At 42.2% G+C, this 16,957-nt stretch overlaps 1 protein-coding gene across 1 annotated transcript; it reads right to left on the minus strand.

The window, feature by feature from the left end:
- Positions 1-1,145: 1,145 nt before the first annotated feature.
- Positions 1,146-14,165, minus strand: MCM6 (minichromosome maintenance complex component 6). The gene is made up of 17 exons (XM_002198235.7): positions 13,972-14,165; positions 12,971-13,117; positions 12,338-12,448; positions 11,604-11,853; positions 10,768-10,933; positions 10,543-10,688; positions 9,520-9,670; positions 8,975-9,116; positions 8,543-8,684; positions 8,298-8,405; positions 7,611-7,766; positions 6,469-6,597; positions 5,442-5,603; positions 4,239-4,374; positions 3,805-3,972; positions 2,780-2,919; positions 1,146-2,155 (listed from the first exon to the last, which is right to left on the minus strand). Exons 1-17 carry the CDS (start codon positions 14,082-14,084, stop codon positions 2,042-2,044), a joined length of 2,481 nt encoding a protein of 826 aa, XP_002198271.3. The 5' UTR covers positions 14,085-14,165; the 3' UTR covers positions 1,146-2,041.
- Between the last annotated feature and the right edge of the window lie 2,792 nt (positions 14,166-16,957).

The raw sequence follows: 16,957 nt of genomic DNA on the forward strand, positions 1-16,957 counted from the left end.
CACAGTAGATAAAAAGACATAGATAAACATAAAAGCCATTTTCACTCAGTTGGAGAAAGGTCATGAAAATGTGAAAACATTTTCTGAGATGCTTATGTTTCCCTTTATGTTTAAATATCAGTTGACATTTGCTAATATTGCCTCCCATTTAGAGAAAGATGAAATAAGTAGATAAACCTTCCCTCTCTTTTTGGCCTTTTCAGCTTTAGAAGAATCCCAGCACAGCTGTGGATGAAAAACCAACAAAAGCAGTGTTAACTGCATGGCTGGGGCTTGGTCCACCATGGCTTCAGGGCATGTTCTGCAATCATGTGGGCAAGTTATTGCTGTCAAGCAGTATTATCTTTAAGTTACAGCTGAAGACATCCCTCAACATGTGCTGTTACTCAAACTTTATCAGGGATTGTAATTTGTGTACTTTGACTCCACTTGACTCTCGGATGATTTTTTTTTTTTTAGGAAGTCCTGAAGAGCTCACTATATACATTGTGCTGAGTGCTCTGAACAAGTTCCCCCACTCTGCTGTGTGAATAGTAAGTTTAAAAATTAACTTTACAGCACCACCTGGTGCTTACTTTTCAGTAGAGCTGCACTAACTCAGAGAAAACCCCTCTCAGCCTATAGAACTGGGGAAAGAAGCAGAAAAAAATACTTTCTTCTACATGAAGAGTATTTCTTTTCAAACTAAGATTGAGAGCAGGGGACGGGGAAACATAATGAAGGCCAAACATCTTCCTATCATTATTCTGAAAGTAAAAGAACAATATAGAACAACACAAAAGTGTTGTTGCAGGTGGTGGCTATTTTTAATGAAATGCGGAATTTGCCAAAATGTGGTTTATGAAAGAAATGAGTGGAGAAGTTACTGCAGTTGGAGTTAATGCCCAGTGATGGGGTAGTGTTGATGACAAATATTTATGATTCCCTCCACTCCTTAAACAGAACTGTTATTTTTAATGATATGCTTAGTTAGAGCAGGGTGTAATTCTCCAAAGCTGGGAGAGACTAACAGGAAAAGAATAGACTCTTACAAACCAGCTCCATTCCTGAGCCCCCTTCAGAAACAGCTATTTCACACTATTTCTAAATAAAATATGTAACTTTGATCTCTTTCATGCATTACAAATACTTCTGACGTGCTGGTATCCAGGCAACAGGACAAATATTCAGGTATATTTAATTCTTAATAGATTATTCAATAATCCCATAGTTTACAGTAAAAAAAATGAGAGCAGAAATTCAAAGTTTTCTTACAGAAAGATCTTCAACCAGGTTTACAAATATAGTCTTAAAAATCCCTCACAAATGGTGGCAGTTTTCAATTCACTTACAAGTTAAGACATTCATCAAGGTTGAGGTTTCTGCCCTGCTGACTTAAAGCCTTGCTTTGGGCTTGGCTATTTGCCATTTTCTACTTTACATATGCAACAGGAGCCTGCACATCTTTAGTCCATCTAAAAAAAAAGAGAAGGATTCAGTTTCTCATTGTCTATTACAGGAAGTTTAAACAACTTCTTTAAAAAGAGCATCTGTCATCCAGGAAATTTGGGCTTCCTAAAGACATTAAACATTTAGATCACTGTATTTTTCAGCCTCATATTACAGGCATAGAAAACAGCAATCTCACAACTGAGTAACAACAAACCCACTCCCAAATATTTAGTGAGCTTTTATTTATGTTAAGAAAAAGAGTAAAAACCTACAGCATAAAATGTCTACTAAAGAAGAACAATGTAAAATTAGTCTTATTTAAAACAGGAACACCAACATAGCTTGATGATGAAAAAAGCTATTGGATGATTCTCCTCTGCAGCCAGATGATGGCACTGAAATTCAGAGCTAACAGTGGAACTAATATATATGTGTCATGTCTTTAAAAGCTTTCCAGGTATGCTCAATGAAAATGAGAAATCACATATTACTGACCACACTCTGGCACAGTCATAGGAATTTAAGGAATTAGCTATACAGCAACCCCTGCAAGAAAAGAATGCATTTTCCAGCTTGTGAGCAGTCAGCTCTAGAAAGCCATTCTCAGCCCTCAGTCCTCCAGCAGATAGTTTGGGTTGACAACCAGGTATGGATCATCATCAAAAGTCTCCTCTTCTCTGGATCCTCTCAGTCCTGACTGGGACAGTTCAATCAGAATGTGGTCCTGCAACAAAGAGTTGTGTTAAAACAAGGACAGACAGGTTTGTACTTTTTGAAAGGCAATTTTATATTGGTAGGACCTCTTATTAATTACTTAACCCTTTTAATTGTTAACTCCCTCCAAGAGATTCTTAAAAACAGTATTCAGTGGAAATCACTTCTATGTTGTATCCTTCCTGGGAACTTTCCACCTTAGTGCATTCCAATCTAATGTTTTTGTGTCTTTAAAAGTGAAGTGGTTTATTTTGTCTTACTTTTTCCTCCAAAATGCCCTCGTACCCCTCTTGACTTACGGCTATCCATTGAATACAAGTGTTAATTGTATTTTTGTATCCTAATGTATAGTACTATAGCAATACAGAAAAATATCACACTTCTACAGTGACACAGTTGAACTTTTACTTATACACATCTCTAATTTATTTCAGTAGTTTTTCCTGTAATTACTGTAGCAGGTGTTAAACAAAGGAGGCATTTACAAAGCAAAGCAAATGCATCAATCAATGGAAGAACAAAACAGATTTCTCCAAACAGAAATGCATTCTATTAAAAATGAAACACTATGTAAGTTACAACCCTATACAAGTCAAAAAACCCTTTTTCACTACCCACACATCTCTATACATACATAATGTGTAAGTCGGTGAATGACTCTCTCTATTATCTTCTTTTTATTTATTAGTTCTTCTTCAGATTCAATTTCAGATTCAATTTCCTTTAGATACCAATTAATAAGTTCACTCCTCTTTAGTGCTGCATCGTCCTCTTCTGCAGAAAAAATAATTTGCATCAACACAGCAGCAGTAAACTACCACTCAAACCATAGAAGAAAAGGATTTACACATTAACATTCACAATGCTGAAGAGAGAAATAGGCTTTTTAAGATGCTAAGGAAAGGTCAGACTTAAGGGTTTTTTTCTTAAAGCACCATATTTTGCACAGGAGGGTGCTGTGTCATGGTTTAATTGGAGGTAATTAGATTGAGAATGGAAGCTTTCAGTTCTATGCTTCCAAGTGGCTTCCAAATCCCATCAGCCTTCAGCTTCAAGAAAAAACAGTTGTAAGGACTAACACACTGTTTCTTTAAGTGAGGGCTAAAGAAAAACCACCGTCACACAAAGATAGAGGAGTCATCCTTCTACATGTACTCAGCATTTGAACAGACCCTGTCATCTCCACACCATTCCAAAAGCTTTGTAGCTTTAATATCTGCTATGAGACAACTGCTGCATTTCACTGCAGGAATAGCCTCATTGCAACTGAAATATTTTAGCTTCTGAAGAACTAATCCAGCCATTTGCTTAAGACAGGCTGTGGTTGCTGGCATGCATTAATGCTCCTGCTCCAGTTTTCACTGCTACAGACTCTTCTAGCTTGGTTACATCGTGTGCTACAAATCCTCTTTTGGCTCTACTCTGCTGACATGCTGCTCAGCTTAATCGTTTTTGATAAATTACTAAGGTAACAGAGCTAGAAACTCCAGAAGTCCTATTTCCATCACCAGACGTAGTACTGTCATATGAGCATAGGTCTACACCTGACCTAACAAGTTTGTTGTCTCAACAGGAGTGCAAATCCCATGTACAACAGCAAGAGATGCACTAACTCCCTGAACTTGGGGCCTGCCTTCTTTGCAGTAAAGAAATTCTTACCTTCCTCTGCTTTCCTGAGGTGCAGCACCAAGAGATTAGAAATTCGTCGGTACTCAGAGAAGCCCAGCCTGAGAGAAGCTTTGGGTGCAGCATCCTTGCTCACATCCTCAGAATGGCCATTGATTCCATTCACAAGACCATTGACCCCAGCTGGAGCTTCTGCCTCACCTGTTTGGACACATACCCATGTTTAAAGCTGCAACATCCTTTAGATATTTAATACTCTGAGCCACTGAAAAGCCTTGTGCTGACCAACTGGGTGAGTTGCTGAAGGAGGCTGAAGAAGCAAGAGTTAAGAACAGGAGCCCAGATTTCTAGAGCTCATTAGATGAGAAACAGGTGAGAAACTGAAGAGAAGCATATGCTCAATCAAGGTAAGCTGTAAAGAGTGGAAGGATTTTTCTCTTTGAAAAATTTATCTGTAAGTAATTTACCATTGACTCCATCTTGGTCCTCTTGATCCTCCATTTGCTGTTCATCATCTTGGTCTAAATTGACATCAGGAGTCTCAACTCTAATGATGGACTTATTTAAAAGCCTGAAAGCTTCCTTCACATGTTTTGGGTGAACCTAAGGATGTTTTGAAAAAACATATATTAAATAGGCACAAGGGTGCTTCTAGTTTTCAAACAGCTTCAGAAACTCATCTCTTACTCTGACAAAGGGATCTTCTACACATCTCAGCTGATTAATCCTAAACAGTAAATACTCTGCAAGTTAAATTATATCCCACTATAAGTATTCCAAGGTCATGCAAGGTTATGGAGGGAAAAGCAGCCTGATCCCTTTCAGGATTTAGCAATCATGTGGAGTTGATAAAATTTTTACTATGCCAAGATCATTTGGGAGAAAGATCAGTGGAGCAAGAAACATGAAAGAAAAGGGTTTGAACAGAGACAATATGAAAGTGAGATATAACTAATGATATTCTCCTCCAGAACTGAAAAGCAAAAACTGGAGAAATCATCTGTAGCTGAGCCATAACCTAAAAGCTATCTGTTTCTTTATAAGCTGAATTTAATTTAGAAGAATCCAAAGGGTATCCTTACACAAGCAGTGAGCAAGGTTCCATCCCTGCATGTGTCACATAGCCTCTAATCAACATTTCAGAAGGCCTGCTGGGTTTGAAAGTGAGGACTAGAGGGGCAGGAATCACACTACAATTAACAGCCAGAACACGTGCTTTTCAGCCGTGGTTGACATGAGCAGGAGCTCAGATCACACACAGAGCTACTCTTGGGGAGGTCCAGATACTTCGGTAACTTTGGCTTTTCAGATTGCAAATGGAAGAGAGCCAAGAGAGTACAAACTGAAAGATCAGGAAAGAAACTGCCAACAGCCCTGACTGACAGTAGTAGGTGACTGTCCTAATTTGACAGGTAGGAGGCTGAGAGTGCTGACCTAGCTTTGATATAAAATCATGTAAGCTCTCAGTTTGGACCAGCTGACATCAGTTTTACAAGTCATCCCTTAAAAACACTGCTTCTGGCGTACAGACTCAGACTGAGCATGACCACGACTCAAGCTCTCCTCCTCACCCACAGGACAAGGTCCAATACCACAATCAAACAGCAAATCCATCCCTCCCACACATTTCCCATGAACATTTCCCCAGACCTCCATCACACCCCTGATACCTCATCACAGCAGTGCATGCGGGCCATGGCCTCAGACAGGCGGATCATGCTCTCCAGCTGCCTCACCGTGATCCTCCAGGAGGACTTGGTCACTCCAGAGCCATCGCGCTGCCGCAGCCGCTTGTACTGCTCCACTATGAAGTCCTCAGACTCCTTGGATATCTGTGTGGCATCAGAGTGCCAGGAGTTCCAGTGGTCAGAGTATTAAAGCTTTTTATGCTTGCATTAGATTGGAAGTGTACAGTCTTTGCTGTACTGGCTGCTGCTTTTATCTGAAATATTCTATGCTAGACACATACTTTACGCAAGTATAATGGCAATCACATTATGCTGAAATTATGCTGTAATAATGATTACACTTAGCAATGATAATGACATTACAGTCATTAGTACATAGCATGTACTATGTACAGAGCTCCATTAATTATTTTACAGATTTTTTAATAATTTCTATTTTTATCTTCCACTGACTTGTTTCCAGACATAATTCATGTCTGTCCCTACTAGATTGTTCTGTTTATACACTTATTAAAAACCAAACACACAGCCCTTCCAAGCTGCTACTTTGATAGACCCAAAAAAAATCTGTAGTTAGACCAGTTTCCCATGTTTTGTATTTTACCAAAAAGCAAAGAAACAGAGGCACAATACCCTTTTAAAATAAAGACACACAAACTGACTAAGCAGTAAGTCAATAAAATACAAAAAACTCTGCAGCAGCCATGTTGAATAACCCATGAGAAGGCCATGAAATGATCCCTCAATTGTTCTAGACAAAAGTTAAGAACTGCCATGGACTGTAACAATCTCAGCTGGGCTGACTGGGTTTCTGGAGTTTAGGAGCACCAGGTTCCAAAATACTCTCTGTTTCTAGGTAATAACCTGAGTTTATGGCTCTCTCCTTAAGAAAACACTACCCCAAGTGTCTTGGTGTTTGCTGGAGAAAAGCCTGCTGCAGAGTGACTGTTCCCTTGGACCTCCTCAGACAGAACAACTGTTCCACAGTTCACTTAAAAAGTAAAATTACCTTTGGTTTAAACTGTCTTGCAAACAGCAGATACCTTCGGATATCATCCAAGGAATAGACACGGTCAACAGACTCCTCCACTCTGGAATGCAGATCCACGATGCGCCGGGCAATGGCGTAATCTATCACCTGGGACATTGGGGCTGTGTCAGGACCACTTGCACAGCATCAGCCAAAGAGCAAAACAACCCTTCTATTCTTCCTTCCCATTCCCCTTGTTTACTTGTAATCCTCATGGCACAACTACCATTTCCAGTAGCCAAACTGTCTGCCAGGAGGTCCAGGAGAATGCCCTGGGGTTTTTTAATACAAGGAAACACAAGGCAGTTTTAGGATTTATAACCTTTTGGAACTCTCCTGGGTTACAAGTTAGCCAGAGAACAGGCAGAAAGCAGCATTTTGCAGCGTGGGAACTTTCTTCCTTTTCAGCCTGCTCTGCCTCTCTCACCAGTCCCTTCTCAATTAGATAATCATTCTGAGCAGAACAGTGGCTGAACCAACATTAATCTCTGCATCTCATGCATTCCCAAGGCAAATGCCACATAGACAGGTGGCAGCAGTCCCAGCCTTAGTGACCAGCCATTTGTAAAAATTACTAATGGTGTTAAGTTTGCAGGTCAAACCACTACAGGATGAAAAGGTAATACTCTTGTATTCAGCAGAGTATGTTCAAATTTGTACTGCCAGCTTTTAGCTGCACAATAACAGAGTGGAAAAGCCGGAGCAAGACACTCTAATGAGATTTCCTTCACTCAAAATTGCAGAGGGCCACCAAGATGGTCAGAGGGCAGGAGAACATGATGTATGAGAAGGTAGCCAGGTCTGTTCAGCTTGAAAGGAAAGCAACTGCTTTACTGGCCAGCATAGATGTGATGAAGCCAAGTAGTCCTTGGATAAGAGGCAACCCACATGAACTGAACCATGAGAAATTCTGATTAGATGTATAAGTTATTGTCTCCTGAACACATGAGAGCTGTCACACATTGCCTGGAGAGACTGCAGAATCGCCATCCTTGGAGATACTCAAAACTCACCAGGTCAAATCTTGGCAAACTGTTCTCAAGGATCTGAGTGCAAGTTTAGATTAGACACCTCCAAGGATCTTTTCTTACACAAACTATTCTATAATTCCTTAAAATTACCTCATTACACTCATCCACAAGGATGAAGAAGAGATCAAAGCGGGACATGATGGGAGCTGACAGGTTGATATTTTGTTTCAGTGACTTGGATCTGTCATAGCGGCCACCAACTGGGTTTGCTGCAGCCAAAATGGAGGTCCTGGCATTCAGAGTAGCCTGACAGTGGGAAAAAATAAATTTAAAAAACCTGTATCCGTGACCACTTCCTAAACCAACTCATTGCAACCCAAATGGGTCAGCATAACACTTTTTTGGTGGAGTCCAGTGCAGGTGTTACAACAATCACTCCTTAAAAGCACCCAAACTCCACCAACAAGCCGTATATAAGCAAGCCCTATATAAGCCCAAGACACAGTTTGATGATCAATACTGAAATATTGCCACACTCTTGCCAATAATACTGAAACAAGCTTTTCACAAGATCCTGCTTTTCTACAAACACACACCATTCTGTAACCTTTTTTCAATGTTAGGCTTTTTCCATTTTCTCTTTCTGGTTCACTACTATTTAACTCTCAGTAACATTTCTGACCTTCTTTGGGTATGTGCCACAAAAAGTGATCTCTGTCCTGCCACAGGACAGAGGCAGCTGCAGAGGTCACATGAAGATCTGGCAGGTGAAGCCACATCAGTACACATAACAAACAGGTGATGCTACAGATTACACAGAGGAATAGTGCAAGGTACCTTCACTCCGGCTTTAGTAATGGATATTGTTTGCTGCTCCATTGCCTCATGAATGGCTACTTGATCCCGCACCTCCATCTTGTCAAATTCATCAATGCAACAAACACCCTGCAGCAGAAGAATGAAAATAAGTGACCCATATTCAATCACTTATGAAAAAAGCATCATTAAGACAATTTAGGGCTCTCTGTCATTAACCAAACTCATTCCAGGGATGCAGGAACCTCTCCCCTTCCTAGACTCACGTTATCTGCCAGCATCAGTGCTCCAGCCTCAATGACAAACTCGTGGGACTCCTCATCTTTCACCACAGCTGCCGTCAGACCCGCAGCGCTGGAGGCTTTGCCACTGGTGTACACAGCACGGGGACTGAACTCATCCACATGCCTGTGGAAAAGAGTAATAAAACATCCAGTATTTCACCTATTGCTGATATTTTTAAATGTGCAATTAATTTGTATGTTTAATATTCAACATCCTTTGAAAATATTTGGAAATTTGTATGTTGAATTTGTTTTAGCCCTGCTCAAATACTTCAATCACATCCACACAATCTCTGGGAAATATTCTCAAATATTTTACTTCCCTTTCCTACATTTAACACAGAAAAAGGCACGGTGAACGTTTATAGCTCTAGTCACACTGGACAATATTTAAAGGCTGGGTTTTAATCTTACTTTAGAAACTGACTCTTGGCTGTACTTGGATCACCAACAACACAAACATTGATGTCCCCACGCAATGAAGTGCCTTCTGAAGTTGTCTTGGGAACTCCTCCAAAGAGCATCAGCAGGACCCCGCGTTTTACTTCATCATTACCTGCCCCAGAAAAGACATAAACTAAACATCAAAAAAAACACCACAGATTTCCTATTTAAAAAAAACATTCATCCCACTAGAATTTTAGAACATTTGGACACATCCACTTGGAATTCACCTATTTGCCAAACATCCACTAAAACCTGTAGGGTTCAGTAGCAGAATACCTGACATCAAACCCAACCTTTTAGATTGGGCTGGCAGGCCTTAATGATTAAACACCACAAATATTCAAAAAATAGATTTTCCTCTTCTAGCACAACCAGTGCTGAGGGGGAGAGTTTGTGATAGCTGGCACAGAGCTTTCAACCTTTCCCAAAAAACTACAGAGACAGCAAAATAAATTAATTCATATTTACGCAAGTGAAATCTTCCCACTCTAAGGCCACAAGCAGATTCTTACCATGGATAGTGGGGAAGAGGCTGGTACACAGATTATGGTAAAGGTTCTTATCTTGGCTCATTTCAAAAACTTTTTCCCACTCTTTCACAGACATTTGGTTTTTAATGCTTTCTGCAGTCTGTTCTTCATCTCGGAGCTCTTTTCCACCAAACTAAACCAAGGAAATAAAACAACAAATTCATTAGTGCTCACTAATGAATGTGAGCACCGCAGACAGGTCACAAAAACTTGCTCTGAAATCTAGATGGGAGGAACACATCCTGAAAAGCTGCCCTTAGGCTAAGTAACCTCATCACCTTATACCTTTAAAAACCAATAGCCAATTTCCTAGCAGGCAAAATCAATAGTGTAACTTTAGTTAGTGAGAAAATCCCAAATGAGATTAAAAAAAGAGTAAAACCAGTATGACTTCCTTTGACTAAAACTGTCTTTGTAAGCATTCTTACATTAGCTGGGAAATTCCAAGGTCTTTTGATGCTCTTTGAAATGGGGGCCAGCAACTTCAGCTCCCAGAACATACCAGATACTCTTTTTATCCTATGTGATGGTGATGTTCTTAGCAAAATGACAGATTACAGTACGACACCATGTCAAAACCCAGATGTAGTTAGTATTACTCATACTGCAGTAACATCCCGAGATGTCACTTGATAAACCAGAGGGAACAAAAAGGATCCCTGTTTCTCCTGTGACAAAATGCAGCAATAGGATTTCCTGGAAGAAAAGGAAATGCTGCAGAAATAGATGGAAGCTGAGTGGAAATACATGTGCCAGTTAGCTGTTTAGAACAAACTGCAACACTGGCAAATAATCTCATCTATGAAAAATGCTACAAGCAACAGAGACAAGAACCTTGCTATGTAAATTCAGTGAGACTATAAAGACAGCCAAACCAACACAGAAAGGTGGCACACATGCACACTTAAAGCTTTACCCATGCTTTTCCTGCTCCCTAGTTTGAGAGAAAATCATCCAGAACAGAAATCACCAACACCTTTAAATCTCCTTTCTCTGCAGACTCACCCGTGGATTTGTTGGTGCAACGTAACAAGCCAGAAAGACGAGCTTGTAGGAGAGCTCCCTGACGCCGAGGGCACGCAGCCCCCGGATGCCTTCGGTTTCGTAGCCCTCTGTCCCCGTCACCCGCGAGCCGGTTTCTGCACGTAACCCTGCCAGGGAAACGGGAGTCAGGACAGCAGCTCCCAGCACGGGAAGGACACCTCACGGAGGTCATGAGCAGCAACAAACCTGGTGTGGAGAGCTGGGACACGTCAGGCACGACAATCAGTGAGCCAGTGAAGTCACATTTGTCACCAGCCTGGGCAGATTCCACGGCCTCTGCGCGCAGGATCACCTCCACGCTGCGCGGAATGCTGCCACGCGGCAGCTCGCCCTGCGTCTCCTGGATGCGCACCTGGCACGGAGAGAAGCTTCAACACTGAGCACCTCACCAGATCTGAAACTGCTTCAAAAGCTACACTGCTAACAGATGTGTTCAACAGCATCTGACTGTTGCCATCCACGTCAATCCCTCCCACAACGACATACAACCAAAAATCCCTTCACTAATCAGCATCTAAGGAGTCTTGCAGCAGCTTAGAGGACGTACAAGGGCCACAGTGACAATTCTGAAAGGTAATCTGAAAATTTCAGTTCATGTGGCTGACATAAAAGACATAAAATACCACTGTGGGATGTGAAGTGCTGAGGATTTGTGAGAGCAAATCAACCAGGAAGAGCAAGACACTGCAGATACACATAAGCACCTCTTTTCATACTTGCACAAAGCAGCTACACCTGAGGTACTGGCAACATGAATAATAACTCTGGCTTGAATAAGTGGGGCTTCAGTGGCTTACTTAGACAATAAATGTCACAAAACAAAACCAATAATTTCCCATTCTTAAGCATAAGTGTTTCAGAGACAGGAAGAAACCTTTTGCATAAATTGCAGTGCCTTTTCTTGATGTTTTCTTGACAGAACAAAAATTAACCATCTTCAACGTGCAGAAGTACAAATAACACCTTCTAACTACCACAGGAACATTATTGGTTGTCATCACTCCCCAACATCCCCTTTGTACCTTTTGGAAATCAACAAATCTTGATTTGTTTGTGTCCAGCAGGAATCTCCTTCTGTTGGCACAGACTGGGTTTCTGCAGATGTTTGGCTGGGTGTACTTGAATTGCTGCTCCACGTCTTTGATCACGGTCTGGCAGTCAAGGCACAGGAAGGTTCCACTGACCAGCTCTGGATGGACAGGGTGGGTACGAACCACCTGCCCACTGATGCGCAGCAGGGAGCCAATTTTTGCTGAAGTCAGTTCTCGAATTCTGTTTAAAACAGAAATTCACAAGGATTAAATTACTGAGTAATTTAGCATGTAGCATCACTCTGACTTAACAACTGCTGTAATAAAAGAAATAAACTTACTACAATATATTCTTACTACAATATATTCTCATTTTATTCCACATAAACTTTTAGGTTAATACTAAAGGTTAAATGAATAAAAAGTTACATCACTGGTATTTCAAAAGCAACACACACTAATTTTTTTTAAACTTTTTTTTTTTTTTTTTTTTTAAAGAGAGGTTACTCTTGTTTGTGAAATATGTTGAATTTAAGCCTGAGTGTGATTTATGAATGAAAAGCTTTGTCAAAAAATCTCCTGTACAAGATCAGGAAACTTTGTCACAACTGTACCGGCCAACTGCACATTTCACACTACATAACCAAAACATTTTCAGCATGCTTTGACATGTTTTTCCCTGGCAGTAAAACAGCACAATTTTCTGGAATTAATTATCATCTTACTTGTGTCTGGTAGGAAGGTCTTGGAAGGCAACATAAAAATCCTTGTTTGCAGGAACATTTCCATGGTCTCTGGCAAAAGTCTTTGTTGCTCGACACAGGTATGGATAAACCCTAAATTATGGGGAAAAAAAGTTCAAATTTTAGAGATGCTATCAAAATGCCTTCTCTGCTTTTAATTCTATGTTGTATAACTCTAAAAAGACACTAAATATGCTAAATGTGAGATCACTGCATAATAATGTTACTTGTACTATTGTTTGAAAATAGACTTTTCAGAATCTTATTTTATGACACTTTTATCCTTATGTTAAGAAATATATCTTCACAGTAAGTGACCAATTCAATAAAATACCGTCAGGGCATGAAATTTTAAGAGTTTATTCTGTATTCTCACACTGACCACCTACTTCTTTACCACAATAAATGCAATTATCTGGTTAACTCATGGTTTCCAGAGAGGAATCCACCGAGAAACGTTTTTTACCAGTAAAAAATAGTTTCTTAAATACAAGTGTTTTTAGGATGCAGAAAGAAAATGAGCCTCTTATTTTTTACATAAAACCAAGACATTATGGGCCTGAGACTCCAGCAGAGCTCAGCTTTACCTGAAAAAAACCCCACTCTACATTTTACCTGTAAAATTCCTCCTGAATAGTGGTAGAGAGCTGCTGATTGTACTGCTCCAAATCTGCAAAGCTGACAATCAACGTGTTCCTCTCTGGCCGGATCAGTTCTTCTGCATCTCGCAGGTACTTGACCTCTCCATCGCTGTTCTGGAACCTGAAAGTGATTCAGAAAAATGTTTCACAGTCACACAGGCAGCAACTGAATACTTTTGAGTTCAGGAGAAAAGACAAAGAAAAGGATCACTCACATTCAGGCATCCCACAGTCCCTTGCAAAGCCCTTTTCCAGCAATATTTCTTCTTCCACCCCCTTGCTACATCTGCTCTAGCACAAACACACCAAATTCCCATTTCATACAGCAGTAGAGTTGTCCCAGTGCCAGAAACAATTTTATTTAAGGTTTAACAATGACTCTGCACCAACGAACTAGGTTTTGTTCCTCCGGATGATGTTAATGGTTTCCTTATTTGATGCGGATATGCCCCTCAGAAGGCAAAACGCAGGGAGACAGATGCATTAATGTCCAACACCCAAGCCATGGAAAGGGTTTTCAACACAGCTGTGACAAAACTTTAGGTGCATCAAATGCACCTAAAAAAAAAAATATATATATATAATTATAGAATAGTTTAGTTTAGAAGGAATTTTAAGATTACCTCGTTTCAACCCCCTGCCATGGCAAGGACACCTTCCACTAGACAAGGCTGCCTAAAGCCACATCCAACCTGGACTTGGACACTTTCAGGACATCCCAAATTCTCCGGGAAACGTTTCCGCGGAAACTCTCCGAGAAGGGTTTTGCAAGTGAGCACCGTGCTGCCCTCCTTCAGGCTCCTCCCGGCAGAGGCTGAGACGACACCAGAGCTTTTCCAGCTGAACGCCAAGGGCAGGGGGCACCAGGCCCTGGCAGGATCTCGCCAAATGGCGGCCCCTCCGTAAGGCGCTGTCGGCCCGCCACCCGCTGCCGACCCTGCCCGCCCGCCGCCAGGCCCGGCCCCCGGCACTCACTCCTCTAGGAAGTCCAAGAACAACTTCTGGCACTTCTCGGCCACTTCATCGCGGATCTGCTGGTGCTGCGGCGCCACGCCCGCGCCCCCCACGGCCGCCACTGCCAGATCCATCCCGCTCGCTGCCCCGGCCCGGCCCCACAGCGGTTCGCGCCACGCCGCGTACCACGTGGGCCAAGCGCCTGCCACGTCGGCCAATCGGCGGCCGCTGTGCCGCAGAGTCCCGCCCCCCGCGGCCGTTTTCGCGCCAAAGGCGAGGGGCGGGCGGAGCTGAGGGCGGGCTCGGAGGCACCAGCGCCGCCCCGAGCTGCGCCGTCAGGGACAGCCACCGGGTCCCCAAGCCAGCCGAACCTGAACGGCTGTGGCTTTGTCAGCGAGCTGCTCGGTGCTGCGGACGGCTCAGAGCTGTGCCAGAGAGCACAGTGTTTCCTATCTAGTCCCAACCCACCTGCCATGTAAGGAACACCTCCCAGTCGAACGTGGAGCTCAGGGGCTTCTATGCAACCTGGTTTTGAACCCTGTGAGGGATGGGGAATCCACAACCGCCCTGAGCTACCTGTTCCACTGTCTCACCATGCTCACAGTGAAGAATTTCTTCCTAACAGCTCACTTAAGTTCCCCCTTTTCAATGTTTCTCTATTCCCCTTGTCCTGTCACTACAGTTCTTGACAAAGTCTTTCCTGTCATCTCTTAAGATACTGGAAGGTTGCTATGAGATCTCCACACAACCTTCTCCAGGCTAGACATCCCGAACTTTCTTAGCCTGTCTTTGCAGGTGAGGTGCTCCACTCCTTTTATCTCTTATAGACTTGCTCCAACAGTTTCATGTCCTTCTTATGCTGGGGATGCCAGAACCACAGGCCTGGAGGAGTCAGCTGTGGGCAGCTTCAGCACAGTAGCTGCAGTGAAGCTTCCACATGACAGTTTTCCCCACAATGCAATCAGCAAGGGTAGCTGGAGTTAAAATTACTGTGGTGTGGCCAGGGCACCCCTGAGGAATCCCTGAGCCAGGGAATCCCCACAATGTGCGCAGGAGGCACTTGGGCAGCTGCTCACAGAGGAGACCCATGCCATGGAGCATCTCCAGCTTCTGAAAAACTGGCCCAGGTGGAAAGGATGAAAACTACACCAGATGAGGGTCAGGCCACAGTCTGGATATTTGAGTCCTCATTGGCACCACTGTAGGATGGTTGAAGGCAACATTTGCCAAGCGGTGCCATGGCTGACAGCCATTCCCGAATGGCAGCTGCTGGCACACAGCGCCTGCCAGCAGGAACCGCTTCAACATCTATGAAAAATTGCTTAGAATTGCTCTGCCACCTGCAAAGTCATTAATCTCTGCCTAAACTGGGAATTTTGCTGTAATTATAGCAGCTAAGGGCTCTTTTTCAGTTTTGAAACCCTTTCAGAAGTGCCAGCAGCAGCAGCTTCCTGCAGCAGTGTTTGTTCATGTCACGGTGCACTTGCCATATAGTGAACACTTAATAGCAAAACAGTAAAGAAAGTAAGAGATTGTAGAACTGATTTTGTAATTTTTAAAACACTTGTGAGGGAATTCCATTTTCTGTGCGATAATACTAGGAAAAATGCACACAAGTTGGTTGTGAGGTTTGTTTTAAAAGAAATAATCCATCCTAGGTGATTCCTCGCTCTCAAAAAAAAATCTACAATAACCCAAAGAAGAAACAGTAAATAATTAAAATATGTTTGGGGAAGTTTCTGGAACCCCAGTGTGAACCAGAGTCCAGGGCAGCCATATGGTGTTCCCCAATGGATATAGTCAAGGCATTCTCCTCCATCCCTTACTTTCACATGGAGTGGTGTCTAATATGCCTGGAATTGACAGGCACCAGGTGAAAGCACAAAGTTTTCCTGCTTTTTTTCTTCCCTTCCTCCTGCCCTGGCCCACTGGGCAGGGAGGAAGCAGCTGTGAGGTGCTGCCCACCAGGGTTATCCCAGCAGGTGTGGGCAGCCATGGGGAGAGAGGCCTCCACTTGGCTGCCAAAGGAACAGCCTGAGTCCTCTTTCCCACTGGGCAGATTCACACAGCTCAGTGAACACAGATGGGTTTTCACAGGAAAACTGCAGTTAAACTTCAGAAGCAAACTGAATCTTTGTGTTTGTTTTGAGCACATTCCCTGGCTACCCTGAACTATATGCTTTATAGCTCCTTAGTTTAAAATATTGCATTACTGTAATTACCATCTGTATATCATGAAAGAAAACAAAACCAAAACCATTTTACCTGGTGGAGAAGCAGCAGCAATGTGGACTCCTTGTAAACTGGTAAACTTCCTGCAAGTTACTGGAAATGAAGGACAGTACAGGTTTTACTTTTCTAGAACTACTACAGTAGACTTGCTTCCTCTCAAAACACCATAGAAGTCTTCTAGACCTTTATTATTCACATGGTTTCAAACTATGTTCTAGTACTGTGCAGCTCCCACTGAAGTATCCTGTTAAGATGACATTCAGGACAAATGCATTTTGTATTTTGATTTATGATCATAATTATTTCCTGTTAGCTAAGAAAGGCTGCATGAATGGATTGAGCAGACAAAGGAATCAGGGCCCCCATCTGAATTCTTGTCCTTGTGCAGTTGCTGTGAATAAATGAAGCTACAGCATGAGTTTGAGTAACTCTAAAAGAATTGGTACAAACACAGTTGTTACAGGCATGCATGCACAAAACTTGCTGCCAAATCTAGAGCAAGAAAGAGCACTCTGGATATTTTTTTGTAGACAGGAAATTTAAGTCTGTAATTTTGCTCCTGGTTAGAAGAATGCACATCCAAAGTGGAATATATTACCAGTTCTGTATGAACAAAAGTAATTAAATTAAATTCATTCCAGTTGGCTTAGCTAAATAAACAACTGTTTTGAAACTTGGATTCATCAGTAGTAAGACTGTGACAATGAGCTGTGTGTATAATCCACTTAGCTTTGCAAAGTACAACCGGTTACAGTGTAAGATTTTCAAGTTAATC

This window comes from Taeniopygia guttata, chromosome 7 (assembly GCF_048771995.1).
Source record: "Taeniopygia guttata chromosome 7, bTaeGut7.mat, whole genome shotgun sequence".
Taxonomy (NCBI): Eukaryota; Metazoa; Chordata; class Aves; order Passeriformes; family Estrildidae; genus Taeniopygia; species Taeniopygia guttata.

Bases quoted from the DNA above. Each gene is read 5' to 3' on its own strand.
- MCM6 (XM_002198235.7), bottom strand. From the start codon at position 14,084: ATGGATCTGGCAGTGGCGGCCGTGGGGGGCGCGGGCGTGGCGCCGCAG. The intron at 10,689-10,767 runs GTTTGTTGCTGC...TTTCCCTGGCAG, and splicing joins GTCCCAGCTCTCCACACCAG to GGTTACGTGCAGAAACCGGC. The intron at 2,920-3,804 runs GTAAGAATTTCT...TTTTTTCTGCAG, and splicing joins CCTCAGGAAAGCAGAGGAAG to AAGAGGACGATGCAGCACTA.